Below are 27,381 nucleotides of genomic sequence, written 5' to 3'. Positions count from 1 at the left end.
ATGTATTGTTACAGTCCTATATGTACCATAATATCAGAATAAAATTAATTTAAATAGTTTAAAAAACATTTGAGTGAATTAAAGGCAACAGAAAAGACACATGCTTGCTTATAAGATTGTTTAAACCTCTAGAGTTGCAGTATAAAAGATTTATCATGCTTAATAATGTGTTATAAAAGCCCAGTGTAACCAATCCATGGTCAAAACTTCTAAACACAAGTCTACATGCTATGCATCATACTACATGAGCACACTTACCTCTGTAATGCTAAGAATCTCTGTATCCTCGATGCAGTCCCGTGTTTTGGGGGCATCAGAAGGTTGCAGTTCCCTCTCCTTCACTTTACTGAAGATACAGCCCATGATTTTAGCCTTTTACCCCTGTTATTCCTTGTACACTCTTCTCTAGAATCTTTTCTTCAAATTCCCAGACTCACTTTTCTCCGGCTTTCTGTGAACCTTAGACGTCCTGTATAACTCCATAAAGACCTGACTTGACTTCAAACACCTCTTTCTATTTCATGTTTTTTAACCTCTGGCCTTCAGTCTTACTTACTTTCTTTCTTATTTCCTTAACTGTCCGCAGTGGTATAAACACTGTCTTTAGTGGTCGGTCACACACATTCTGTCCTGCACTCACTCTAGGTGTTCCCCTTCACCCTGTCCCTCGGCTTCTCCCACAAGCATTTTGTGGATCATGCCTCTTGTGCTCTCTGGTGTTATCCCCCACCCTTGCCCCTCTCTCACTCTCAGCTGTTTTTGGAAGCCTGACATCACAATCTTCCTCTCTCCTGGCCACTCAAGTTTTATTCATCCAGAGGGAGATATTACACACCAGTAAAGTCCATCTGCACTCCCTCCCTCTCTTTCCTCTGGCCAGTATTAGCAAGTTTACAAAAAGAAACATTATGTGTGCTATTCACTGTCCAATTTTTTCCCCATGATGCGCTGACAGAGGACAATGATGGTTTCTGTTCTTTGCCCATATCCGCTATACGCCCTTCATTTTTTCTTAATCTCAGTGTAACAGTGTAAAAATGCAGCATTAGAATCACAAGTGAAATTTTTTCCATGCAATTATCTAGGACATGTACGTTAGCCAATCCATCTTCAGCATGTTTAGATGGTGGGAGAAAATCTGTGGAAAAGAAGAAAACTCCCCACAGGTAACCAAAACAAGAAACAAACAATTTTTCCAAGGTCCTGTTGCTAGTATGCACCTATAGTAATGATCACCAATAAAATTGAAACAAAAATGTTAACATTTATTTATTATTTATTAGGATTTTAACGTCATGTTTTACACACTTTGGTTACATTCATGACAGAAACAGTAGTTACTCATTACACAAGATTCATCAGTTCACAAGTTTAATGTCAAACACAATCATGGGCAATTTAGTGTCTCCAGTTCACCTCACTTGCATGTCTTTGGACAGTGGGAGGAAACCGAAGCACCCGTAGGAAACCCACACGGACACAGGGAGAACATGCAAACTCCACACAGAAAGGACCCAGAACGCCCCACCAGGGATTGAACCCAGGACCTCCTGCTGTGAGGCGACAGTGCTACTCACTAAGTCACCATGCCGCCCTATGCACCTATTGTAATGATCACCAATAATATTGGCACAAAAATATTAACGTTTATTTAACTCTTTATAATGTGTTTGTAAAATTCTTATTAGGTTGTTTTTGCTTGCATGGTCTCTTAGGTCTGTGGTTATTTGATCTTATACCTTTTGCTTCATTCAGTTGCATATAGTAAATATTTTGTCTTAATCAAAGCACAAGGTGGAATCAAAGACAGAACATCACACAGTAAATTAAAGGGCCTCACAATCCAATTCACTCATTCACACCTAGGGTCATTTTAGAGCAGCCAGTCCAGCTACTACTATGTTCTTGAAAGAAAAAAACCCAGAGTACATGTGGAAACACAAAGAAAGAGCATGCCATCTAGTTTACACTAACCAGAGGAAACCTGGGTTCTTGAAGCTATGCTGGATCAACATTACATACTCTACAATTAAACTCAGCTGTTCCAATATACTGTAAGATTTGCCTTATATATTGTCTATATACACCGATCAACCATAACAGCAGCGCTGCTGTGTCTGATCCACTCATACCAGCACAACACACACCAACACACCACCACCATGTCAGTGTCACTGCAGTGCTGAGAATGATCCACCACCTAAATAATACCTGCTCTGTGGTGGTCCTGTGGGGGTCCTGAGCATTGAAGAACAGGGTGAAAGCAGCCTAAAAAGGATTGTAGAGAAACAGATGGACTACAATCAGTAATAGTAGAAATACAAAGTGCTTCTATATGGTAAGAGGAGCTGATAAAAGGAGGAGCTGACAGTGAGTGTAGAAACAAGGAGGTGGTTTTAATGTTATGGCTGATCGGTGTATTCTATAGCCATTTGTAAATGCCGGTAGATCTTCCTGATTTGCTTGAACAAGCTCTGAGATTCTAAACCTAAGATTTAAAAATTCTTTCATAATTTTTATGAGTTTCTGCTCCATCCTTCACAGGATCAGGATTGGTCTTGAGTTACCCGGAAACACCAAACACAAACTGTGTGCGAATAATTCACTGTCATTACAAACGCATTTAGTGACTAACAGCTAGTGGCAAATAAGAGCAAACAATCTAACATTGCATCTTTTTAAAAAGTGGAAGAAAACTGAGTATCCACAAGAACTTTACATTACACAGGATGATGTTATTGTTCTTACAATGATTAAACAACCCTGGTGCTGTGCAACACCCACACTACACGCCAAATTCTTGCCTTTTATAAAGACTATTAAATTATTTTGAAGTATTGAGTAAAGTGAGTAATGTTTCTCCAAAGAAATCCATTTTTTGCATTCTCTGTGAGGTCCCTCATGGAAAGACCTCCTCTGAGCAGCAACTGCCCTTCTGCACATGCAACAGAAACAACAGTAAGCAGCAGCTAACTCAGCAGGAGAGAATACTAAATCCCACACAGTAGGCATCTGTCACTAGAGACTAAAAACACAAAACACTGCCTTCCAGCCGTCTCTGTCACAGTCAACACAGATGATACAGCGTCGTAATGAGAACCAGGGTTGAAAATACAATAGATGGATTTAAAAAATAATTAAAACACAAGAAAAGACTTGATTAAGTGAGACGTCAATTACAAACAAAGAAGCACAGGTCAGTTTTATAAGGTTGGTTGACCTGAACAATGACAATAGTATGAAGTAACTAACAGAGTTCAAACAAGGCAAATTAGTGGGTGGGTAAGTTAAGAGTGGAACTCCAAACCACACCTTCCATCTTAAGTGTAGACAAAAGGCATTAGCAAATAGGAACAGTAATTAAAAGTTGAACTTCATTGACAGGGAGAGTTGGGCAGCGTAGTTTCTAAATGTCTCAAACATAGGCACAAAAACACACAAATCAAAGAAACATCACCGACAGGCGAAAAGAAAAAAAAACTGTACAGTAGGGATGTAACGATGCACCACAAGAAAGTTAAAAATCGGTGCACATGTGCCACGATTCGAATCGGTTATTCGCCTGGTTGACAACACTTCACAAAGTTGCCAGGTAGGGGATTTTCCAGCCAAATTTATTCATGTGAGGATACTTTCTTTATGTGTATTATTTATTCATTCATATAATGTTGGATTTATTTTAAAATTTCATTTCAGTTTTTGTACACAATAAGCATTATTTGGCATAGTTTGTACCTACCTCAGAAATAAAAGGGCATTCATTATTTAGATAAATAAAAGATAAGCACAAATACAGAATTTTAATTTATTTGTTTTAAAAAGAAATAATAATAAAAAACTTAATATAACATAATTTGTCTTCAATTTAATTTTGTTTAAAAAAATCGGGAAAAAGCGTATCATGAACCCAGTATCGTATCGCATCGTGGGTAGAGTGTATCGTTACATCCCTACTGTAGAGTGTAAGTTGCAAGCTTATTTCCATGACTGTCAATGGAAATGTTTAAAATCACAAGGCAAAGGGTGAAATCAACTTTTACCATACCAAAGCATGTTTTTAACCCATAAGGTTGGCTGCTATGCACATGGGTAGTTAACTCATGAAAATAATTAGGTCTAATAATTGCTGTGGATGATTGTGTAATATTCAACAAACATACGACAGCTTTACAAAACCAAGTGAACCCTAGGGTGCAAACACTCTTCCTCAATAAAATGCCTATATTCCAGGGTGATAAAGTTCATTTGTATACTGTAAAAATTACAAAGAATAGTTTGAAGAACAACAGGATGAAGTCAACTATATTTAACTAAATGTAACTATTATTTAACCTTTATTAAAAGGTTTGGAGAACAGACACAGATTTCTACTTTACTGATTTCTCAAAGAACTTTTAAGACTAAGCCATCGTCCTTTCACAATTAAGAGTTTGAATGACTGAAAAAATGCCTTATAAGTAAACAATATAGTATGGGTTTCTTGCGGCTATATTTGTATCCTTTGTATTTCCCAGGAACACAGGCACTTAATACACTTTAACACACTGCACAAGTAGGGGAAATTGAAATGTATGGCTATTGATTAAGGAGTCATGTTTTCAGAGTTGTACCAGAGCATCTCTGCCAGTCACTAGTTTGGGCACACTGACATACTGGTTAAGTAAACTGTATGTCAGACTACAAGTTGTTTATTCACAGAGCTGCTCTTATAAACAGAACCACAGTTGGTGGAGAATGGGGTTAATGTAATTATTTTATTTTTAACATTGTGTGTGGTTTTTTTTCTAAACTGATCACACATACTTTTATGCACTAAACAGGAACAGAAGTCAGATGCCAAAATATGCTCATGCATCATGGGTATAACCTTTAGTGATATTGCACTTGACATGCCCATTAGTCTGTAATACAAGAATACACACCAGCCATATATCAGGAACACCTGTATGCCTCTTTATTCAAATGAAGTGAATGCAGTGGACTGCAGTGACCATAAAACACTATTCCAAACACAATGGCAAAATTTGCCATCAGAAAACAGTTGTCTTTATTTTAATGTGGCCAATCTCATTTAATGCATACCCAATGTCTAAGGTTTAGACAGGTAAAGAATAACTGACACTTCAGTATACACCGACGAGGCATAACATTATGACCACTGACAGGTGAAGTGAATAACACTGATTATCTCATCACAGCACCTGTTAGTGGGTGGGATATACAGTGGTGTTCAAAAAAATAGCAGTCCAACACCATTAACCTGATAAATCACTGTTTTTAGTAGAAATGCTATTTCTACATAGCAAAAAATTTACTTGAAAGTGTAGTAGAGTAATGAAAACAAAACAAACCCAACAATTAGGACATGCATGCCGCTCATTCTGAGTAATGGAAGCATTGACTAAAAGGGGCTTGTTCAAAATAATAGCAGTGAGGAGTTCAATTGGTGAAGTCATTCATTCTGCAAAAGAACGGGTGTCAATTTTGGCCCTTATTTAAGGTAGGAGGGGGGCAAATGTTGCACAGGTTGGTCGTAGCACATTTCCTTCTGAAATACTGGGTAAAATGGGTTGTTCCAGACATTGTTCTGATGAACAGCGTACTTTGTGTAAAAAGTTGATTGTAGAGGGAAAAACATACAGAGAAGTGCAGCAAATTATAGCCTGCTCAGCTAAAATGATCTCAAATGCCTTGAAGTGAAAACCAAAACCTGAAAGACTCGGAAGGAAGCGTGGAACTATTGTTCGAATGGATTGAAGAATAGCCAAAATGGCAAATACTCAGCCAATGATCACCTCCAGAAAGATCAAGGAACATCTGAAGTTACCAGTGAGTACAGAAGATGATTAAGTGAAACCAATTTACAAGCAAGAACTCCTTGGAAAGTTTCGTTGTTAAGAAAAAGACGTGTCCTGAATGGGTTCAGATTAGCCAAGGAACACATTGACCGGTCCAAAGAGAAATGGCTCAACATTTTGTGGACTGGTGAAGCAAAATTGTTCTTTTTAGGTCTAGTGGCCGTAGACAGTATGTCAGACGACCCCCGAGCACTGAATTCAAGCCAAAGTTCACTGTGAAGACAGTAAAGCATGGTGGTACAAAATGATGATATGGCGATGTTTCTCATACCATGGTGTTACACCTATTTATCACATACGAGGGATCATGGATCAATTTAAATATATCAGAATACTTGAGCAGATCATGTTGCCCTATGTCGAAGAAGAAATGTCCTTAAAATGGGTGTTTCAACATGGCAATGACCCAAAACATCTTGGTTACAGACAAACAAGATTGAGGTAATAGAGTGGCCAGCACAATCCCCTGACTTCAATCCCACGGAGAACTTATGGGCTGATATCTGAAACACGTTTTTTTGAGGCAAAACCCAAAATTGCAGAAGAACTGTGGAATGTAGTCTGATCATCCTGGACTGGAATACGTGTTTAGAGGTACCAGAAGTTGGTCGACTCCATGCAACACAGATCTCGGAAACAATTGTTATGCCACTAAATATTAGTTCAGTAATTTAAAGTAAAGTGAAACCTTAAACATTTTCAGTTCATAGATAAATTTTTTTGAGTTTTTAAAGAAAAATGCTGGCACTGCTATCCTAATATTCATTTTTCTTAATTTTCTGTAAAGGATGAACACAAACTGGCTACATTTTGTTAATGTTTTGATTTAGAATTGAAAGTGTAGTATTTTCAGTGCATTTGCATTTATGGAAATAAAAGTTATTATAATGAATTTGTGCTTTATTCGCTTTTTAAAAATCACTGCTATTTTTTTGAACACCACTGTATTAGGCCGCAAGTGAACATTTTATCCTCAAAGTTGATGTGTTCGAAGCAGGAAAAATGGATGTAAGGATTTGAGCGAGTTTGACAAGGGCCAAATTGTGATGGCTAGACAACTGGGTCAGAGCATCTCCAAAACTGCAGCTCTTGTGGGGTGTTCCTGGTCTGCAGTGGTCAGTATCTATCAAAAGTGGTTCAGGGAAGGAACAGTGGTAAACCAGCGACAGGGTCATGGATGGCCAAGGCTCATTAATGCACATGGGGAGCGAAGACTGGCCCATGTCCAACAGACGAGCTACTGTAGTTCAAATTTCTGAAGAAGTTAATGCTGGTTCTGATAGAAAGGTGTCAGAATCATGGGCGGCTCGTTCCTTATGGCAATCGGGCAACGCACCACCAAAGGGCAAAAAGGAAGAAATTTTTCTTTCTTTTCACATTCAACCAGTGTTAAACTAGCTGTGAATGTTCTGGACGGTCTGTCTTGCCTCTGAATAACGTAGTCCAATCAGTGTCGAGTTGTGTCCCGTACAGTACCTCCACTTTTGGACGATTTCAGTCTGAAAATCACCCGGATTGCTCCGACTCATATTAAAACACTTATTTTCGAACTGTAGGCGCTGCAATACAATCTGTATGGGTTCCAGGAGGGCTCGCACTTACGTGCTTGCGTCACACGTAACCTGGTGTAGCGATAATTGGAGCAGCTTGCGATCTCCTCACCATGACTACCATTACCTTGTTTCGGAGCAACTCCATCGTGTCATTAAGGGAAAAATTTCAATATAATTTCAAGTAATGTAATTTTTAAATAGTGAATTGAGATTGCACTTATTGTATCTCCCCAATTGTTTACTTGCACTTCTTTATTCATTGCACATCAGCCCCGATGCCAGTCTTTATTCTGGATCTGCTGCACCTAAAATAAAATGCTATCTGATGAAGACTGAATTAAATTGTTAGTGTGAAGGCTTTACTTAATTTTATGATTAATAGTAAAGCTGGTCTCTCTCCATGTTTAAAGTTATTAGTGAGGGCAAACTGACAGATGACTTAAGAATTATTTACCCATTAAACGGGTCACCTTGGCCATCATCGCAACAATTGCCCACCCCGAGAGAGATTTGGCAGGAGCCGCCACTGGTCAGAAAACACAGTGCATCACAGTTTGTTGCGTATGGGGCAGCAAAAAGGGGGACCAACACAATATTAGGAAGGTGGTCATAATGTTATGCCTAGTCAGTGTATTGTGATTGTTGTGACAACTGTACATTTTAAGCAAACTACAGGAGCCATGAACAAGAAAGAATAAAGAAAATAACCCTACAAAGAAAACACAGACAACAGCATTTAACACCCTTTTATATCATTTATTTATAACAATGATTTGCAAATTAATAATTTTTAAACTCCTAAATTTATGTATGAGTGTCTAGTTAAGCTGTTCTTTACTGTTACTAATTAAAACTAATCAAATTTTGGAATACATTTAGAAACTTCATTAAACATCAAGAACAGCACTTGCAGAAGCTTTGTCACCGTCTTCTCAGTCAGTCACCACCTTCTCTCAGATACTAGCTGATCAAATATTTGATCATTTTTACTCTTCACTCTTTTTTCGCTTGCGTTTGTGCACTCTCTTGTGTACGTTCTCCTTTCTTGTTTAATCTTCACCCTCTTCGTTCTCTTCTTGATCACCATCAATCAGGAGTGCAGCATATTTACCGGCTGAACTGAATTTCTGCAATGAAAAGTCAAGAAATTAATCAGTGAATGTGTGTAATGAGAAGCAACTTTTTTCCAGCAAAAATAAATCCCCACTTTACTGAACCAACTCCATGCTTTCAGTGAGTACTCTTCTGGTCATAAGCCTCGCCTTTTTAAAAACTGGTCTTCATTATGCAAACTGGGCTTGGGACTGGCACTTTGAGTGCACTAGCAAAGTGGATCTTCCAATGGCTAGGCTGTTTTGGCCACCCCCCACCCCCACCAAGACATTAACGATGATCGTGCAGATGCCCATTTGGCTGATAACACCAATGAGATGGATCTCAGCAGTAGTGGGCTAGCGGAATGATCTACTGTTGGCATTGATGTAATCAAGCAAGCATTGCAATGCAAACTTAACCACTTATGTTTCACAGGCATATTAAAGAAAAGTGTACATAAATGAAAATTACATTTGAAAACATATACCCCAAAATTTAACTATATATAGGTTTATATAAGAATGTGTTTGTTCCGCTGCGTACTCTGAAGGTGGTGTAGACATATTTTAAGGAAAGAATGAGATTAACTAATACTGGATAAAACGCAAGATAGGGCAAAATGTTGAACAGGGCTATTAATGGATGTTTTTTTCTAAATCATTAATAATATTTACATAAATATTAATGTAGGATATGAAACATGTACATTTAGGAATGTACATTCTTTTAACATTACCAGCCATCAATTCAAATTGAAATGAAAATCAAATGTGTATCATTGCTATGGAAAAAAGAACAGGACTTACCGGTGGTGCAGTTTCCTCATATTTCTTTGGCTCTGGTGATGGGTTGGGCTCTCGATCTTGCCCGGTCTCCTTCCTGACAATCAAAACACAAATGTGCTATCAAGGTAAGCCAACAACACTCTCAAGTGACTTTTGTGGGGATTATTTAATGTGGTGTTTAATTTAATGAGTTCTGTAACCATTAGAACTACTGGAGCGAATTAAAAAATATGAATGTACAAAGTTCACATTTGTCCTTTTGTCTTATGCAGTGTTCTTTTCAAATAACACCAGCAGGGATCAGCAATTAACTTGTGACTGGGGCAGTTTTGCCAGTGAACTGTTTATATTTGACAAACATTTTAACAGGGAAGCACAGGATTTTGTAACTGAAACAGAGGTCAACACAGCTCCCCCTAGTGAATGGTACTTCAAATAATATATTATGGTTGAGGAGACAATTGAGAAGACAATTGAGAAGAGGAATAGTTAAAGCCTCTGAAACCTTTTTGTATCTGAGTACAGTTCAGACGCTCCAAGTGGATGATGGAGCCATTAGGATGCTGAACCAAAAAGCTTCCAAAAAGCCAATTGCTATGACTATGACTGAGATTAGTAAATCTGTACATGTGACATTCTGACAAGCTTTCCACAAGGCTGGCTTGTATGGTGAGAAGAAATGTTATAAGTTAAGCACAACTGGTAGTCTACTTACTTAACAACCTATCAAGTACAGAAGGAGTATTGGGGGCTTGTGACACTGCCAATTGGATTGTGCTTTTTCCATGATGGTAGCTGAAATTATGGTAGCTTATAACCAGTCACTGAGTAGCTCATACTATATGACTTATAACCAACTGATTACTTGCTTATTATAAGTAATTAGTCATGTAGATGCTTATAACCAGTCATTGGGTAGCTCACACAACATGACTGATTGCTTATAACAAGTCACAGGGTAGTTCGGGCTATAGGACTGATGCTTATAACCAGTCATTGGGGACCTTACACTGTGTGAATGATCATGAGCTCCCCAATGACTGGCTTATAAGTAATCAGTTATGTAGATGCTTATAACCAGTCTATGGGTAGCTCACACTACATGACTGATTGCCTATAACCAGTCACTGGGTAGCTCGCACTGTATAACTAATTGCTTATAACCAATTACTGGGCAGTTCGCACTATAAGACTGATGCTTATAACCAGTCACTGGGGAGCTCATACTATATGACTAATTGCTTATAACCAATTACTGGGTAGCTTGCACTATAGGACTGATTGCTTATAACCAGTTATTGGGTAGCTCACATTATATGACCGATCATTTTACACATCCAGGCGATTCGGCAACTGAAGACGAAAGGTAATAACAAGAAAAAATAGATTTTGTACCTGACCTAGGGAGCTAACACAGCTCCCCAAAAAACTGTCCCTGACTATAAATCTACCCTAAAGTGCATGAGGACAAAGTGTATTAGCACACCTGTCTGTAGGTTCTCGTCGCCTGTCTCGATTAGGCCCATCTCCTCCTCGGCCCCTCCCTCCACCTCCTCTCCCTGACCCTCCTCCTCTTCCCTGAGACACACCTTTGCAGCACCCTATAGCATCCAACCGAGCCTCATCTAAACAGAGAGATCAGTATGAAGCACTTTTCTAGTCTTTCTACCATACAGTTTCTCTGTTGCACTTTAGGCATTCTAACCTTTACCTGATACTCCCTCATCTGCCAAGTGTGAAGAGCTGTGCAGTCAAAACAAAACAGACCACAACAAAGGTAATTTGGTAGGAAATATGGTGATTAAACAGTAATTAGAGTGTGTGTGTGTGTGTAACTTCTCTGACCCGCTTGGCTTCGGTGCAGCACTAGGCCCGGCCCCTGTGCTCCGTTTAGCCCAGGCATTCTCCTTGGGGGGAGGGGCAGGCATAGCTTTCAGTGGGGCAGCTCCATGGTTGGAGGAGGCAGGTGGGTGGGAGCGGGGAGAGGAAGGTTCATTCTCTCCGCCACTAAAGACTTCATTCTCAGAATGTTCAGGATCTTGATGGCTAGAACCTAGACACACATACATAAAACATTGTCTTTAATCAAAAGGGACTTCTCACGGTCATTAGAAATTTACTTTATTTGTTGCTGCTGCTGAAGACTAGCGTATAACTAAAAGATATAAAAATTACATTCACAGCATTTAATTGAGACTGAATATAATACAAGCAATTAAAAGTTAAGGGCCTTGCTCAGTGGCCAGATAGCTGCAACCTGACAGTGCTGTGTTGAACTAGCAACCTTCAGATTACTGGGCAGTTGTAGCTTAGCGGTTAAGGTACTGGACTAGTAAAACCAAAAGGTCGCTGGTTCAAGCTTCACCATTGCCAGATTGCCACTACTGGGCCCTTGAGCAAGGCCCTTAAACCTCAATTGCTTAGATAATATACTGTCACTAATGTAAGTCGCTTTGGATAAAAAGTGTCTGCCAAATGACGAAAATGTAAATGTAACTACTAGTCAAGCACCTTAACCAATTAGCTGCCACTGCCTCAAGGATCTTCTTCGACGATTTCACTACTAGTTGAGCATGGTAAAACAAAGAATTTACCATGGTTTAAAAAGTGCTAAGTCTAAACAGGTTTAAAGATAGTCATGAAAGGACAAGTTGGGAGTCTGATACAAAATGATTTCTAAGGCTTTACCTAGCCTTAATGTTCTTTCAAACTGAATAAAAAATAAAGCCTCTTCCAAAGGAAAGCCACAGTGAGTCTTGCTTGCGCTTTGCAAAAGAACAAAGTGCAAAAAATTTACGTTATGTGGCAGAAGGTCGCGTGATGAACTGAATGGAAAAATAGATGCTGCAGTTTACACCCCTAATCTAAAAGAAAGCATGCAACCAGCTGATGAAAATGTGGCTGGTGGTTTACCTTTTAGACACAACGACAACCACAAATATGTTGTGGGGGAAAAAACCTAAAACAATCAGTGGCTTAAGAATAAGAAGGTGAATGTCCTTCAGTGGTCAACTCTGCGCCCTGGCCTTAATCTGTACACAGACCTGAAAAGAGCAGTCTATTGCTCCTCATGTAGCAGGAACAGGCAAATATTTCACAATCTAGTTCTCAAAAGCTAATTGCTGTAAAATGCTGACAGTTGTAACTAAGGCAATACATAGCTCAACATAGTAGTGTCAATACAGTGTTTTGAGCACAGACATCATTACTATGCTGAAGCCTGTTGGTCACCTCTGTCAAAGACCAGCATCTGGTAAACTTACCTTCTTGATGTGTGGATTCACTTGGTGTACGCTCATGCTCACTCCCGGGTGTCTCACTGCGCCACTTTGGATCCCTGACAAAAGGAAGCAAAGAATAAGGTTTCTTAATTCGCAACAGACTTAAGCCTCATATCTAACTCACTAGAAAGAAAATCCTTTCCAAAGAAAGAAAATCCAGTTCCAAACTTGGTCCTAAATGAATAGCTAACAACAGGTTTTACAGTGCTTGAAGATGATACAAAACAACACATATATTTTGCATGTAAACTAGATGTGTAACAGTTTGTGATACTATTAATTACTATTAATGCTGAAAAAAAATCCCCTCTGCACTGCACCCAAAAACTTTTAATACAGGAATTAGGACTCATTTCTTGCATATAACACATTAATGGATATGAAAAGTATAACAAATAAGGTTTTATACTTAGTTTTGCACAGGCAAGCTTGTTTTTCCAAAATTTGATGGCTTTCTTTTTTAAATCTTATTTTCATCTGCAGATTAGAATCGCAGCACCTCTGTTTTAATTGGAAAACAAAGAGCGCAAGGAAGGAATACCCGGGACAGGGTGCCTACCAAACCACTTTAGCCAATGGGCCCACTTTAGGCATAGCCGATCTGTCTGTGAAGACACGTGGCTGGCTGAATGCACTGAATTCGAACCTCAGTGGTGGTGGGCTAGCGTAATAGACCACTGCACCACCCAAGTGTTATTCATTTAATAAAAATAATCTTATTTTATAATTCCCATGCTGTTATTACAAAGCATAAAGCAAACACTTCTATCTTTACCACAACTCTACTTTTATCTCCTTAACCCCTCTCTGTCTAATCCCATCGTTAAGCAATAGCTCGTCTGCTCTCAACACCCACTGTCTCAATCCCATACCGATCTCGTGGTCGTCTCTCTGTAGGCCTGTGTTTGTCCTCCTCCAGCTGTCTTTGTAGTCGCTCCTGTTCTTTCTTCAGCCTCTCTTCCACTTCTCTTTCCTTAACAGCTGTGTCCACAGGTTTGGCAGCTCCGAAAATGGATGCAGACCGACTGGGATTGGCCTGTGGGGAAGAGCCTCCACTCTGCTCTTCCTCTTTTGGGATACTGCGTGGCTTCAGGTTAAGCTTGGGCCTCTGAGTTGGGGCTATGGGAACAAATGTAAATGAATGACTAACACATGCCTGCATAGTTTGTTAGTACTAGTGATGCCATTTCATCATATAATTAAAGTTTGCATCAGTTTCTATAAAAGGTGATAATTACATCCAAAGGACTTTTGTAACTATTAGATAAACATGCTGTACTAGTGTATATTAGTAAATAGTGTCTTTTTAAATGTTTTTACTTTGACCTAATGTCAGTTCCAACTTTGTTTTATAGCATGTTACTGAATATTATATCATGTATAGTTTCCTACGAGAAAAATAAAAAAGTGTTTTTTTAATCCACTCATTACAATGTGTGCAATCAGTATAACTAAACAAACTAGTAAACAAATTAGTTATTTTAAACAGATTAAGCTTGGCAAATTTAAAATATCAATACAGTAAAACAACCACAAGAGAAGCTTTATGTGAACTAACAATGCAAGTGTAACAGAATGCTGTGCCACCTGAGCCCCTAAATAAACATGTTTGTGGGTTATTCATGCAACTATAAGACGCAGGACTAGCAACTCGTACTTGTTTTGGAAACAAGTCATATGAGCCACGTGTTTTATAGGTACTCAGAGTATGCTGTATTACAGCAATCATACAGAAAGCACACATACTCTAAAGTAAAATGTACCTCTCTCTTCACGCCTGTCATCCCGTCTTTCATAGCGATCATCTCCATAGCGATCACCATCTCGCTTGTCGTCGTGATCACGTCTAAAGCCGCTACCAAAGGCTCGACGCCCGCCACCACCACGAGAATCATAACCTAAGACATTGACATATCCCACTATTAATCACAGCACTGACCTGAGTATTTGCATCCTAATCGGGCGGTGACCTTAAAATCACAGCTTATGAATAATCAAAACAACCAACAATAAACTGAAGAACAATCTCTAACGCACAAATACTCCACACTCACCACCACGATCGTAATCTCTGCCGCCTCGATCATCAAAGCGATCCTTACGATCACGATCGTCAAAGCGATCCCTGCGGTCTCTGTCGTCATAGCGATCTCGGTCATCAAAGCGATCTCTACCACCAAACCGATCGTCACGTCTTGGGCCGTCCCGGAATCGATCTGATTCGTACCGGTCACGTGACCCTAAACAGAAAGAGATTGATTATTGTTTTGGTACATAAGCACACTTTATACATTAGAAGCACAAAGAGCTGCATACTCTCACCATAGCCGTTGTCTTTCAATGCTCCGTCATCCTGTTCCACACTTGGTCGAGCTCTCCAATCAGAATCGGTTTTATCTGGGCCACCGTCACCACCGCGCCCACGGTCTCTGTCCCATCCTGACATTCCACCACCATCTCGCTCTGTGTAAACACATTATCAGAGTTGCAGAAAGATACATGAATACATTATCTAATGCATACAATGTCTGCTAGCTTTTGTGACATGCAATAGTTTAAACATTCTGTCATGCCATTAAAAACTATTAACAGTAAACACATACAGATTCACATACCTTTGTCATTGGACTGATCAGCAATATCAACACGTATTCGTCTGTTGCCCAGGTTCTACACAATCATTCACAGTAAACATTAGCTCAGAATAAATCCCAAATAATTTTACAATAAACTGACCCGTCCAGGATCTATTTGTACCTCTTCATTAAGGGTAAGGGCCTGAAGGAGTGACTCAACATCATCAAACTCAGCATAGCCAAATCCCTTTAGCCTCTCTGGGTTACTGGGCTCACGTGGCAATCGCACTGCACTGATCTGAGAACACACAAACACAAAAAGTAAACACATTTATTTCTGATTCTCTCATGTATGCAGCAACACTGCATAAATGACACAGTTTTGTTAAAGCTTTAAATAACTAAGCTGATACAGACTCTGGCATAAAAACAGTCATGTATAATTTGACTGGTGCAGCTCAAAGGGTGCTTTGCTCTGCTCTGGCCACATAAACATATTTTTTCCAGTTCCAACCATGGTGGGAAGGCAGCAATTAAGGTATCAACACAATGTATTGATAACTGCAAACAGATGATTGGATTTAATATTTAAACCTATTAATAATGTAATAAATACTAAATGCAAGTCTGTCTATATCACCCAGCCATTTTATGCAAACGGCTTTTATAACCCAGCCTCTCTCCTTACCGCAAGGCCTCTGAAAAAATTTGTGATGGATTCTTCAGAGACGTCATAGGGCAGATTTCCAAGAAAAGCAGTGTAGGGTGGGCTGCGGGGCAGACGAGACCGGTCAACGTTTGGTTCTCTGGCTGCACGAGGAGCCGTGGGCAAGATGGACCGATCAATAGGTGGAGCACGGTATGAATCTTCCACAGTTTGCCAGCTGGTAGACACTGGACAGAGAGACAGAGAGAGAGAGTTTAAACCATTAGATCAGAAGTGGTAACTTACACAACTATACATAGAAATGTATAAACATAAATAATTAGTAGGACCTCTGACTCATGATTTATCAATGATTTATATTTACAGTATTTAGCATTTACTCAAAGCATTTACCAAGTAATACATTTTGAGCCATTGAGAATTGCCCTGCAGTGGCAAGTTAGCAATTGTGGGGCTTAAACCAGCAACCTTTAGATTTCTAGTCCAGTACCTTAATTTTACTGGGCTACTAGTGCCCCTGAGATTTTTTAAGATATATCCATACAAGGATTTTAGTGGTTTGGTTAATGATACAAAAATCTAAATACATTCCTAAAATATGCTTAAGCAGTTTGGTCTTATTTTGGCAGGATATGCTTACCTTCTCCATCTAGGTCATCTGTCTCATCTGCCCAACTGGTTGCCTTTGCAGCAGGATATGCGGGTGGTGCGGAACCACCACTATCCTCAGCAAGGAAGTCGGTCAGAGTAAGAGTCTTCCCCTTTTTCTTAGTCTTCTTAGCTAGAAAAGTGAGTAAAATTTTGAAACAAAATACAGTCAGGCAGACAGGCTTATTCCACAGATGTGTATGTATGTATGTATGTATGTATGTATGTATGTATGTATGCATGCATGTGTATATATATACACATGTTCAGTTTGTTGTGGCTGTTGATCTTTATTTTCCATTCACAAGCTCTGAACACAAACTACTGAGCTGCCCCTTCATTTTGGTAATGACAACAATAACTGCTCTGTTCTTCTATAAAATGGCTGAACTGTGTGGGTGCAAAGATAAACTGGAAGTGTGAAAGTGTGCTTTCATTGATAAGGTGTTCAGTATCGCTGTCACATTTGCAAAAGTCAGTCCCATGTGCATAGATAAGCAATCCCCAATCACCTTTATATGATATAATAAAAAACTGGTTAAATTTATGTTTTAGGCAAATGACTGGCTCCAACTCATTACATTATTCAATAAATGCACAGCTTATCTGACATGTTGCATATGCACAGATAACCAAATGAGTTTAATATGATTCTTACTTTTGTCTTTCAGTATAAAACACTGTAATTATATGAATGAAGATTTTTTAAATGTATGTTTACGTTTACATTTACGGCACTTTAATCCAAATCCATTTACAGTACTGTGACAGTATATTGTCTAAGCAATTGAGGGTTAAGGGCCTTGCTTAAGGGCTCAACAGTGGCACCCTGGCAGTGGTGGGGTTAAACCAGCAATATTTCATTACAGTCCAGTACCTTAACCACTAGGTTACGACCACTAGGCTACAACTGGCCTGTTTATTTAGAAGAAGGATTGTTAAAGTCCATCGGATCTATAGTTTATCAGTAATCCGAGTAAAACCAGCAAATGTCGCAATGCTGCTTTACTGCTGCTGAGGGTAAATCAGTATTTACACTTTAATCTGGATTCACAGTCCAGATACACCGACATTGTGTGTAATCCAGTCACTCGATCCCACACGTCTCACACGTGGAGAACCCCTCCTCTAAAGCCCACTGTATGCGCATGCGCAAAACATGCAACTCGGCATTGCCACACACCAAATTTACCGTTTTCACGATGCAGAACTCGTTTAAGCTAATTAGGTACAACTGTTACCCGAGTTACTGTTCTATTGAAGCCCACCACTAAAATAAGCCACAACAAAACTTCACCCAAACGTTAAAAGCACAGAAGTTTCACATGTACTACCGATTATATGACTCGCTCGCTAGCTAGCTACAAGGCTAACTGGCTGGCTATTTCGGCTAGTTCACACCCCGCTGCCAATACAGCACGCTTTCGCGGTGTTTTTGTATAAATACTCACATATTGTCACCAGAAAACAATTAACATTATTCTAAACGAATGCATCTATATTATAAAAACTTGTTTAGGCAGTTTTACTACATTTTAATATAGACCGCAAGTACACATTCATCTCACCTGATGCCGCCATGTTGGAAATGAACACGTCACTGTGACCCGGATGAAGGAATTGTTTCTCATAGGGGCGCGTGTCTTTGCTACAGCTCACAGCACTGTGTGGAACACTGTGATCATAAAACCGCACTAAAACTCTAGTTACATTCATTCCATTATACATGTATAAAGCATTTTACACACGATATACAATAATTATGAACACAATTTTATATGTATGCGTGTTGTCTTAACATCTAAGTGTGTATGTGTGTCTTGTGTGTACAATATAGACATTTTCTGATGCAACACCAATTCAAAATGGTTGAACCAGTATGGAAAATGCTAATAAATAAAAACAGCAGTGTTTCGTACGCTGACTTTTATGTCTAAACCCAACATATTTCAAAACAATATTGTTTTGTCTGGTCACCTTCATTTTATTTGTTAATATACATCCATTTCTGCATTTCCAGACATCCCAAGTTGCAAAAACTCATTTCAGGGAGGTACCCCCGGATCCGGACCTCGACCCCGACCCCCCAAGCCCCCTCCCAAAAATTAACTAAATTGTATATCAGATAACGGATTTATGTTCCCTACATAGTGCACTAGATAGTATTTTAGATATGAATTTATGTTCCCTATGTAGTGCACTAGATAGTGAATTAGACAATTGGTTTATGTTCCCTACATAGTGCACTAGATTGTATATCAGATCACGGATTTATGTTCCCTACATAGTGCACTAGATAGTGTATTAGATAACACATTCATGTTCACTACATAGTGCACTAGAAAGTATAACTAGATGATGATTTGTGTTCCTTACATAGTGCACTAGATAGTGTATTACATAATTAATTATGTTCCCTACATAGTGCACTAAATTGTATATCAGATAACGGATTTATGTTCCCTACATAGTGCACTAGACAATATATTAGACAATTGATTTATGTTTCCTACACAGTGCGCTAGATTGTATATCAGATAACGGATTTAATACGCGATCGGGAATAAAGTCTGTGTCGCCTGCGTGCGTGTGTGTGTGTGTGTGCGCCCGCGCGCTCTTGGCCGCTCGTTCTAGATTCCGGGAGATTTTATCTGACTTGCGGGCATTAGGGAGCCGCTATTTTTATGCGGAACTTCCGGGAGACTTGGGATGTCTGCCTTTCGGGCACCGATAACACCAAGTAATGAGGTTCTTCAGGTGTTATTTTGTCTCATTCTTCCAGCAAACACTTATTAAGGCAGTGGCGTAACTAGGAGCTCATGGGCCCCAGTGCAAAAAAAAATTTGGGCCCCCTCACTTTTAATATTTAACTTAACAAAAATATTGTAATATAATAATAACAACCTGGCGAGTGCAGCCAATAGGGGGGCAGTGCGTTGGGGGGTTTAGTTCATGTCGTGGAGGGCACCCCACCCACCATGGGCCCCAGTAGTTACGCCCCTGTCTTAAGGTGTGCAACAGTATGGGGTTGTTGTCATATATACCCATAAATTCATTCTGGATTGAGATGAAGTGTTAAATAAGGCCTTACCATGAAAAAAAAGCATCACGGATCATAAAATGTGCCGTTTCCCATGAAATATGCAATTTGCTGTGAAACTCAAAATTTAAGGTTTGTGTTTAGTTATTTAAAATTTTTCATTCAACTAGCGTATGAAATATGAGGCGCAGCATGAAATATGAGGCGGTCCTAGCAATCATACTGCAATTAAATTAGTGTAACAGACTTTTCAGTGTGCTGTGTGCTGACAATGTTTGATGCATGTGTTTACGTATTGAGTGCATTTTGTCCTTGTTGAGATTCCATAAAGTGTGCTTCTCTACACACGTGATCATCTCTTTGTTGTCTGTGCTCAAAAGAACAAGCCAGTAAAGTATTTTGCTCCCGATAATTTGTCTATGTACAGTTTATTTCATTTGACATAAACTCAGACAAGGACGAGTATTTGCGTCTTTTACCTATTAAGGTAGGCTGTGCTGTGTATTACAGCTTTTATTTATTCTATCATTCAATTTATGAGTGTTATTTAATGACGCGTGAAATGTGGCAATTTAAAAAAAGAAAATCAGTGAAATCTGTGATTTTTGAAAAACTATGTCCGTGAAATTAGACACATTTTCCCGTTAATTTAGTAGGGCCCTAATTATGAACATTATAAACAAGAAGATTTAATGTATCCAATAGTCAACTTTTTTTAATAGATATGCATATTTTAGATTTGCTGGCTGTAAAAGTGGGTTTTCTTGCTAATCAATTAGCAGGGTTGTTCGTGAAACAACAACCTCAAGATGGCACCATGGTAGATGGTAATTTTTTAATTATATGCAAAACTATTTTAACACATTTTCATGTTAAAGTAAATGCAATTTTGTGATGCTGCACACAAGCCACTGAGTGCAAATAACTCATGCTAACTGTAACCAATAGAAGCAGCAATAACAGGATGATTTTTGTTTGCCACCACTGTGGTTGTTTAGCTGTTTTTTTTCTTCTTTAATTTATTTTCTGTTCTTTACAGCTGTAATACAATCTATTGCAACTGGGTTTGAAATATGGCATTTGTATAGGGTGACCATATTTTGGTTTTCAAAAAAGAGGACACAGGATGGCAGCATGGCCCAGACGGACACCTGTACTGGGTGGAAGGTTTGGTTCGGGGAGTGGGATGGGATTATATTTCATATAATTGGTGGCACCATGACAATGTGTATAGAGGTTTAAATATTTGAAAAATGCCATGCAACAAGACAACTAACAAATGCATTAATAGTCAGATAATCTTTCAGTTCAGTGTTTAGCCCTAAACGATACCAAAAAATAGTCCATCAGTAGAGCTATTCTGACAAAATGCAGCTCTATCTTTGCATTGAAAATATTTGGAAATGTTTACGCTGTTGCAGAATCAGGAAAGGACTTTATAACAAGGCAGACATGCAGTCCATTGATCTGTAGCTGTTTTGATGCTTTGTGGTGTAAAATGTAAAAACTCTTCGGTAACATCATCTTCTGTGTTACCCTGTCTGACGAACTTTATCCTTTAGCTGCAGTTTTGTGTTTTGCTGAACTGGCATCTTTATTTAACAATGACATGTACAGTATGTGTCAGCTTTGCAGGTCATGCATTTTGCCTCCCAAGGATCCCGACCGAGACAAAAACGCGGTTTGTTTCTGCAATTCGTCTGTAAATCTTGGCCATTTTTAAGACAAGTGTGAGAATGTGGGATTTTAAGAAAAAGGTGTAAACAGTGCAAAAAGACGCAAAGAATAGCGTACACTGTCTACAAAGGCCGAAACCCGGACATTTTTGGTAATTTAGATAGAAATTCTGGCCGGATGCATGTTCGGGAAAAGAGGACGTACACCATGAAGACAAAAGAGAGCATTTTAATTTTGTCCACTAAACACTGGTTGAAAAGTAAGAATACATCTTAAAGAGGGAGCCAGTACATCACAGGATATATCACATTCACATTAAGATATCAACTGGAAATCAACCCAGTCCACCTATAATATTTTAGGGAGGGAAAAGAATCAGAACATCCTTAAAAAACACACTCAGAAAAAGGAGGAATGTATTCAACTAACTAAATATATAACTACATCTTTTTTTTTTTTTACAAATTATATAAAACAAATTGTAAAGTCAAGTGCTTTCAGGCTGAATGAACCATCAGTGGTGCTGTTAGTGCTTTCATTTCCTGCCAAGACACAAAAACACATGAGAGATCAGTGCCCTGTCATTTATTAAAGCAAAATTATATACTAGACTTATTCAATTTTTACCAAAGTATCTTAGAAAACAGAAAACAGTAAATGGGTCTCCTTATTCTATTACTAACAATGTCAGGGTGAAAGCTTTGGAACAAAACATAAGCCATGCTGTTACCATGTTTCCACCTAAAATGATCACTTATTACACTTAATTATTATTATTACTAGGCATAAAGATCAGTGGAAAGGTTTGTGTATGCCATTTTGGTGTTCAGTTAACAGGAAATATTTACAGGGGTACAACATTGTTCCATGGATCTTATGGATCAGCATATTTGGTGGTGAACTGTGCCCACAACAAAAATGGTCTAGTATCTAAGAAGTTTGCAGCTGTACGATTATGGATCCTATATTGACATATTGTGTGGTTGGTTTCATTTCTGGCCAATTTAAGGGACAGTCTCAAATTTTTCATAGGGCAAATTTTAAGACATGCTGCCTAAATGACCAGAGAATTACTAGACAAATAGGAAAATATGTACACATTAACTAAAAGTGCTCATCAATGATGGAGATGTACAGGCTCACTAGTTCTTCATCTTTAAAAAAAAAAAGAGATTGCACAAGTCGTAATCTCAAGAAAACAACAGCATGGTTATTTTGATAAAACCGCTATAATGTAACTAAAGTAATGAGTCATAATCATAAGAAAAAAGGCAAAGACATAAATAGCCTTTCTTGATTCTTGAATTCTGTGCAACACTGGGTGTGTTCAAAAATCTAGTTAGCTGCCTTGCTGCCTACATAGGCAGCTGCCTAAGTAGAGAGGATTCTAATAAGTCATTGACCTATGAGGCAGGTTATTTGAACGTACTACTTAGACAGCGATTCCATCAGTTTTCGCTAACACAGTTAGCCTCATGCCATTCAAACCAATGGGATGGGGTGGCACAACGCGCTAGCATATTAACTAACATCTCCCTTCGTGTACCGAAAATGGTTAAATTCGCTGAAAAAATGACACTTGTGCAAGCTTTTACAAATTAAAAATCAATAATAATTTCTCCGCACCGTCCGCCATGTTTTTTATTTGTCTGTGAGAAAGGTTGTGCCGCACTGAATGCTGGGATTGCCTCCACTGCTAAGGGAGCATCGGATGCTCCCTCGTTCTTGCGTCAAAAAACTGTTGAAATTTTAAGATACCTTACTAGTGAGCATATTAAGGCATCTAGGATTTCGAACAGCCTCCTTCTCGGGAGCGCGCGTAGGATGACTTAAAATGCCATCTATGTAGAGAGCTCACTAGGTTTTCGAACACACCCATTCAATGGCTGTTTGAAGACATAAAATGTAAAGGGTGTTTAAAAGGTGTACAAATGTTTACAAGTATCTTACCTTTTCCCATTGCTTACTAAACCCTGACAAAGCCACACAGATTCTGTTTAAGTACAGATGAAATCCAGCTCTGGTACTGGGACACTTGGGTATACACACCAGGTAGGTTGGGCAATGCACAGCCTTCACCCCAGCTAGTGATACCAGCCTGTACCCATGTTGCTCCCTGCTTAAGTACCAGAGGACCCCCAGAGTCCCCCTTAAAAGAGAGAGAAGTTTCTGATTATATATAAAAATAACAAATGCTTTATTATACTGTAGAACATACACAGATCAGCCAAAACATCAGGACCACTCAAATAATATCCTGTCAAAACAGTGAATTAGAGATACATAATTGCTGTGATGGTGTTTGACATAGAACTTGAACTGATGAATAACATGTAACATGTACATGTAACTATCTGTTTTGTTATGAATTTAACCAAAGTGTAAAACATGAGGGTTCAATCCTATTAAACAAGCAAACAATACAGATAACACTTCTAGAGCTGGGAAGCTTTTGGTTTTGTTTAGAATTTTTTGAGATTCTACAGGTATGGGATTTGTACTCATTAAGGACAGAAATAATCAAGCCCTTTTACACAAATGGCAAGTGCTTACTACATATAAAATGACTACTTTGTAGTGAGTGTGTTAAATATGTCCCTGTTAGATTATTATAAGACATACAGGTGTAAAAAGTTTGAGAACCACAATTGTTAGTGAGTTTAATTAGCCATGATGCAAAAAGAAAACCACAAATTTAATGAGGCCACAGTAATGAGGCCACAGTACAAGTGATAAGTGACTGAATAATTGAGATGGAATGTTTATAATGTCTTTGTGAGTCTCTGACTGTACCTGGCATGTGTCTTTTCCTCCTTCTAGCAAACCAGCACAGATCATGTTTACGGTAACAGAGCCAGCTCCCAGTAGATTATTACATTCATTTTTGGTAACAATAGGAACTACTGCTTCCTGCAGTACACCAGGGTAAGGTAGCTGCTCTACTCACACACACACACACACACACACACACAGACACACACACAGACACAGATTGAGAGGGAGAGAGTTCGACAATTACTGACTGTAGCCCATATATTTCTCTACATAATTTTTTAGCCTGCTTTCACCCTGTTCTTCAATGGTCAGGACCCCCACAGGACCACCACAGAGCAGGTATTATTTGGGTGGTGGATCATTCTCAGCACTGCAGTGACAATGACATGGTGGTGGTGTGTTAGTGTGTGTTGTGCTGGTATAAGTGGATCAGACACAACAGCGCTGCTGAAGTTTTTAAATACCGTGTCCACTCACTGTCCACTCTATTAGAAACTCCTACCTAGTTGGTCCACCTTGTAGATGTAAAGTCAGAGACGATTGCTCATCTATTGCTGCTGTTTGAGTTGGTCATCTTCTAGGCTGTCATCAGTGGTCACAGGACGCTGCCTACAGGGCGCTGTTGGCTGGATATTTTTGGTTGGTGGACAATTCTCAGTCCAGCAGTGACAGTGAGGTGTTTAAAAACTCCATCAGCATTGTGTCTTATCCACTCATACCAGCACAACACACACTAACACACCACCACCATGTCAGTGTCACTGCAGTGCTGAGAATGATCCACCACCCAAATAATACCTACTCTGTAGTGGTCCTGTGGGGGTCCTGACCATTGAAGAACAGCAAGAACGGGGGCTAACAAAGCATGCAGAGAAACAGATGGACTACAGTCTGTAATTGTAGAACTACAAAGTGCTCCTATTATGGCTGATTGGTATATATTTGTCTCATATTGTAAGTTATATATTCTTTAGTGTGACACTGCCCCTGCATACCCCCCTCACCAAAAAAAAAACACCACTTCAACACCTTGGAAAGCAGACTCGCTCTGGACAGTTGTCCAATTAAGAAGATTAAAGTCTAAACCATGGTAATAATTTGATACGAAAGAAATAGCCTTTGTTCATATGTGCTTTTTTATAGAATGCCTCACCAACAGGGCAGAAGGTGTCACTAACTGGTTTGGTCTTTACTGTTAATCCAGTTGAAAACCTGTGGCACCTCAATCAACCACTATATTTACCTTTCAATTTGTCACTTGTGTGTAAGTGTAGATATGCGTGTATATGGTTTACCTCCACCAGCAATCGTTCCCCAGCCTGTAATCCAGCAACTGGTGCCACTAGCAAATGTGCTGCCCTGAGCAGCTAGGCACACAGGTCTGATGTAGTTTGAGAAGGTAACAGAGGCGTTTAAGCGCAAAAGAGCAATGTCATTGTTATAGGTGATGCTGTTATAGTTAGGATGACGAACCACCTGTACAATTCTTCTGGAGATCTGATTGGGATTTGAACCCTGTAGTGTTTGTTTTCCCAAGTACACAACCACATTGGTAAACTGAGTGCTGTAGAAGGTGGGAGAAAAGAAGAAATTTTAATAATTTGCTCTAGGGTTCCAGCATAATGTTTTGTTCAGAAATATGTTTGGGATGTTAACCTGGAGAAGCAGTGGGCTGCTGTCATAACCCAATCTTTGTTGATAAGGGATCCTCCACAAAAATGACCTCCATAATTAGGGCTCTGCAAGCTAACCTGCCAAGGCCATGACCCTGCAGTGGCATCCTGTCCACCCACAATACGGGTGTTTAAAGGTGCACGACCACATACTAGAAAAACAGAAAATCTCTTGTTAAAATTTTAAAGGTGCAGTACTTGTTTTTCTGTATTTGCAATCACTAAATTAAGTCAATCAATACATGGTACTGCGTTAAGACATAAACTTACCATTTAGCTGGGAAGAGGAACCTGCATTAGAAAAGAGATGTTTAAAATAGCATGAGTGAATGGCATGCTTGTTCTCATGTTTTGCATTCTTTCTATTTGTACAGCGTCAGTGAGAAACTCACCTAAAATATAACTATATTTAGTACACTGTTGAGCATATATTTGACCTGTAATTTTCATTACGGGATAAAAACCTACAACAAATATGGAATTGCCCTGTTTGGTTACATTTTTATAACAAACAAGGCTGTGTATTGCCAGTGTTGAAAATTTCCATTGTTTTCCTCAAAACTAAATAAAACAATATGGGAAAAAAAGAAATGAAAACTGGACCAACTAGTCTAGTATTGTGTCTGTTTTAATCAGGAGAAGACCTCGACATTGTTGCACCTTTTAGTTCACGGTGCCAAATACATTCTCAAGATTTGAGTTTCTCTCTCTCTTTGTTTATTATTCTGTCACAGTTGTTTCATTTTCTTTAATTCCCATAACCTTTGAAATACACATAGATACAGAATATAGAAATTTACAATTTAAATGATAAAGTCTCTTGTTTTTTATATAATTAATTCAATACATAAATCTTAAATGTAGGATCTAAATAATATAGTTGTGCATGTCATCCAATAATATAATATGATAATATGTGTATGTCATAATTATATGTGTATAATACATGTTTTTTCTCTTTGTATTGTATGGAATGTATTACATGTTTTTTTCCATAAGTAAATATATAAATCTATTTATAAAGACGCTTTCCCTCCAAAATTCTTTTTAATGGCAGTAAAAAGCATTATGATAAATATACATAAATTAATTACAAATGCAATGATGTAGTAAATAAAATAAATTATAATAAATTATATTTAAATAAAATATAACAGTTTACATTGAACTAGTTGTTTATTCATTAGAGCTTATTAAAGTATTAGAAAGACATAAAGTACTAAATCTGATAAAAATCACACAAGGACATGAAAGGGAAAACATAAAATACCTTCACATGATAAAGAGTTAAATGTGCTTTTTCTTTGATAATTTGCTAGCAAAACTTATTTATAATTTATTTCTATTTTGTTTTTTGTCCACACATACTTCATAAACTCTTATAGATGTAGGGTCAGCTGTAGCCTGGTGGTTAAGGTACTGGACCAGTGATCAGAGGGTCACTGGTTCAAGCCCCACCACTGCCAGGTTGCTGCTGTTGGGTCCTTGAGCAAGGCCCTTATCCCTCAATTGCTCAGACTATATACTGTTACTGTAATATAAGTCGCTTTGGATAAAGACATCTGCTAAATGCTGAAAATGTGGATGTGATTTCCACAAAACAGCATTTTTTGTCTTGAAATGTTTGTTGCTTGATCCTCCATCTGAATTAGAGGTACATACAGACATATTCATTGGTTAAAATATTTATAAGAGAGAGCTTACCTTTAACAAGGAAGATTACAACCACAAGCACACTGCTGAATCTCAGCAT

The 27,381-nt window shown here is 38.6% G+C and overlaps 3 protein-coding genes across 4 annotated transcripts in view; all 3 read right to left on the bottom strand.

Annotated features, from left to right (window-relative positions):
• The window catches only part of tns2b (tensin 2b), a 35,962-nt gene extending 35,296 nt beyond the window's left edge, over positions 1-666 (bottom strand). The window contains exon 1 of the mRNA XM_062997038.1: positions 259-666. Coding sequence (XP_062853108.1) covers positions 259-363 — 105 coding nt within the window. The 5' untranslated portion in view covers positions 364-666. The remainder of the gene's footprint in view (positions 1-258) is intronic.
• A 7,480-nt stretch (positions 667-8,146) lies between these two features.
• eif4bb (eukaryotic translation initiation factor 4Bb) lies at positions 8,147-18,051 on the bottom strand. Of its 2 annotated transcripts, XM_062997962.1 has the most exons (15): positions 18,032-18,051; positions 16,456-16,596; positions 15,837-16,042; positions 15,330-15,446; positions 15,188-15,242; positions 14,895-15,035; positions 14,627-14,812; positions 14,336-14,470; positions 13,445-13,691; positions 12,555-12,628; positions 11,137-11,344; positions 11,003-11,034; positions 10,778-10,916; positions 9,313-9,385; positions 8,147-8,538 (listed from the first exon to the last, which is right to left on the bottom strand). In XM_062997962.1, the coding sequence occupies exons 1-15, from the start codon at positions 18,042-18,044 to the stop codon at positions 8,461-8,463; spliced, it is 1,845 nt and encodes a 614-aa protein (XP_062854032.1). In that variant the 5' UTR covers positions 18,045-18,051; the 3' UTR covers positions 8,147-8,460. The 2 variants fall into 2 exon arrangements, with proteins under 2 accessions (XP_062854032.1, XP_062854033.1); XM_062997963.1 differs by lacking the exons at positions 10,778-10,916; positions 11,003-11,034.
• A 3,520-nt stretch (positions 18,052-21,571) lies between these two features.
• LOC134316625 (serine protease 27-like) lies at positions 21,572-27,381 on the bottom strand. Its single transcript, XM_062997037.1, has 7 exons — positions 27,333-27,381; positions 25,899-25,919; positions 25,612-25,780; positions 25,251-25,519; positions 23,974-24,119; positions 23,131-23,329; positions 21,572-21,722 (listed from the first exon to the last, which is right to left on the bottom strand). The coding sequence occupies exons 1-6, from the start codon at positions 27,379-27,381 to the stop codon at positions 23,147-23,149; spliced, it is 837 nt and encodes a 278-aa protein (XP_062853107.1). The 3' UTR covers positions 21,572-21,722; positions 23,131-23,146.

Source organism: Trichomycterus rosablanca, chromosome 6, assembly GCF_030014385.1.
Source record: "Trichomycterus rosablanca isolate fTriRos1 chromosome 6, fTriRos1.hap1, whole genome shotgun sequence".
In the NCBI taxonomy this organism is placed as follows: domain Eukaryota; kingdom Metazoa; phylum Chordata; class Actinopteri; order Siluriformes; family Trichomycteridae; genus Trichomycterus; species Trichomycterus rosablanca.
This window is presented reverse-complemented; position numbering and strand designations above follow the sequence as displayed.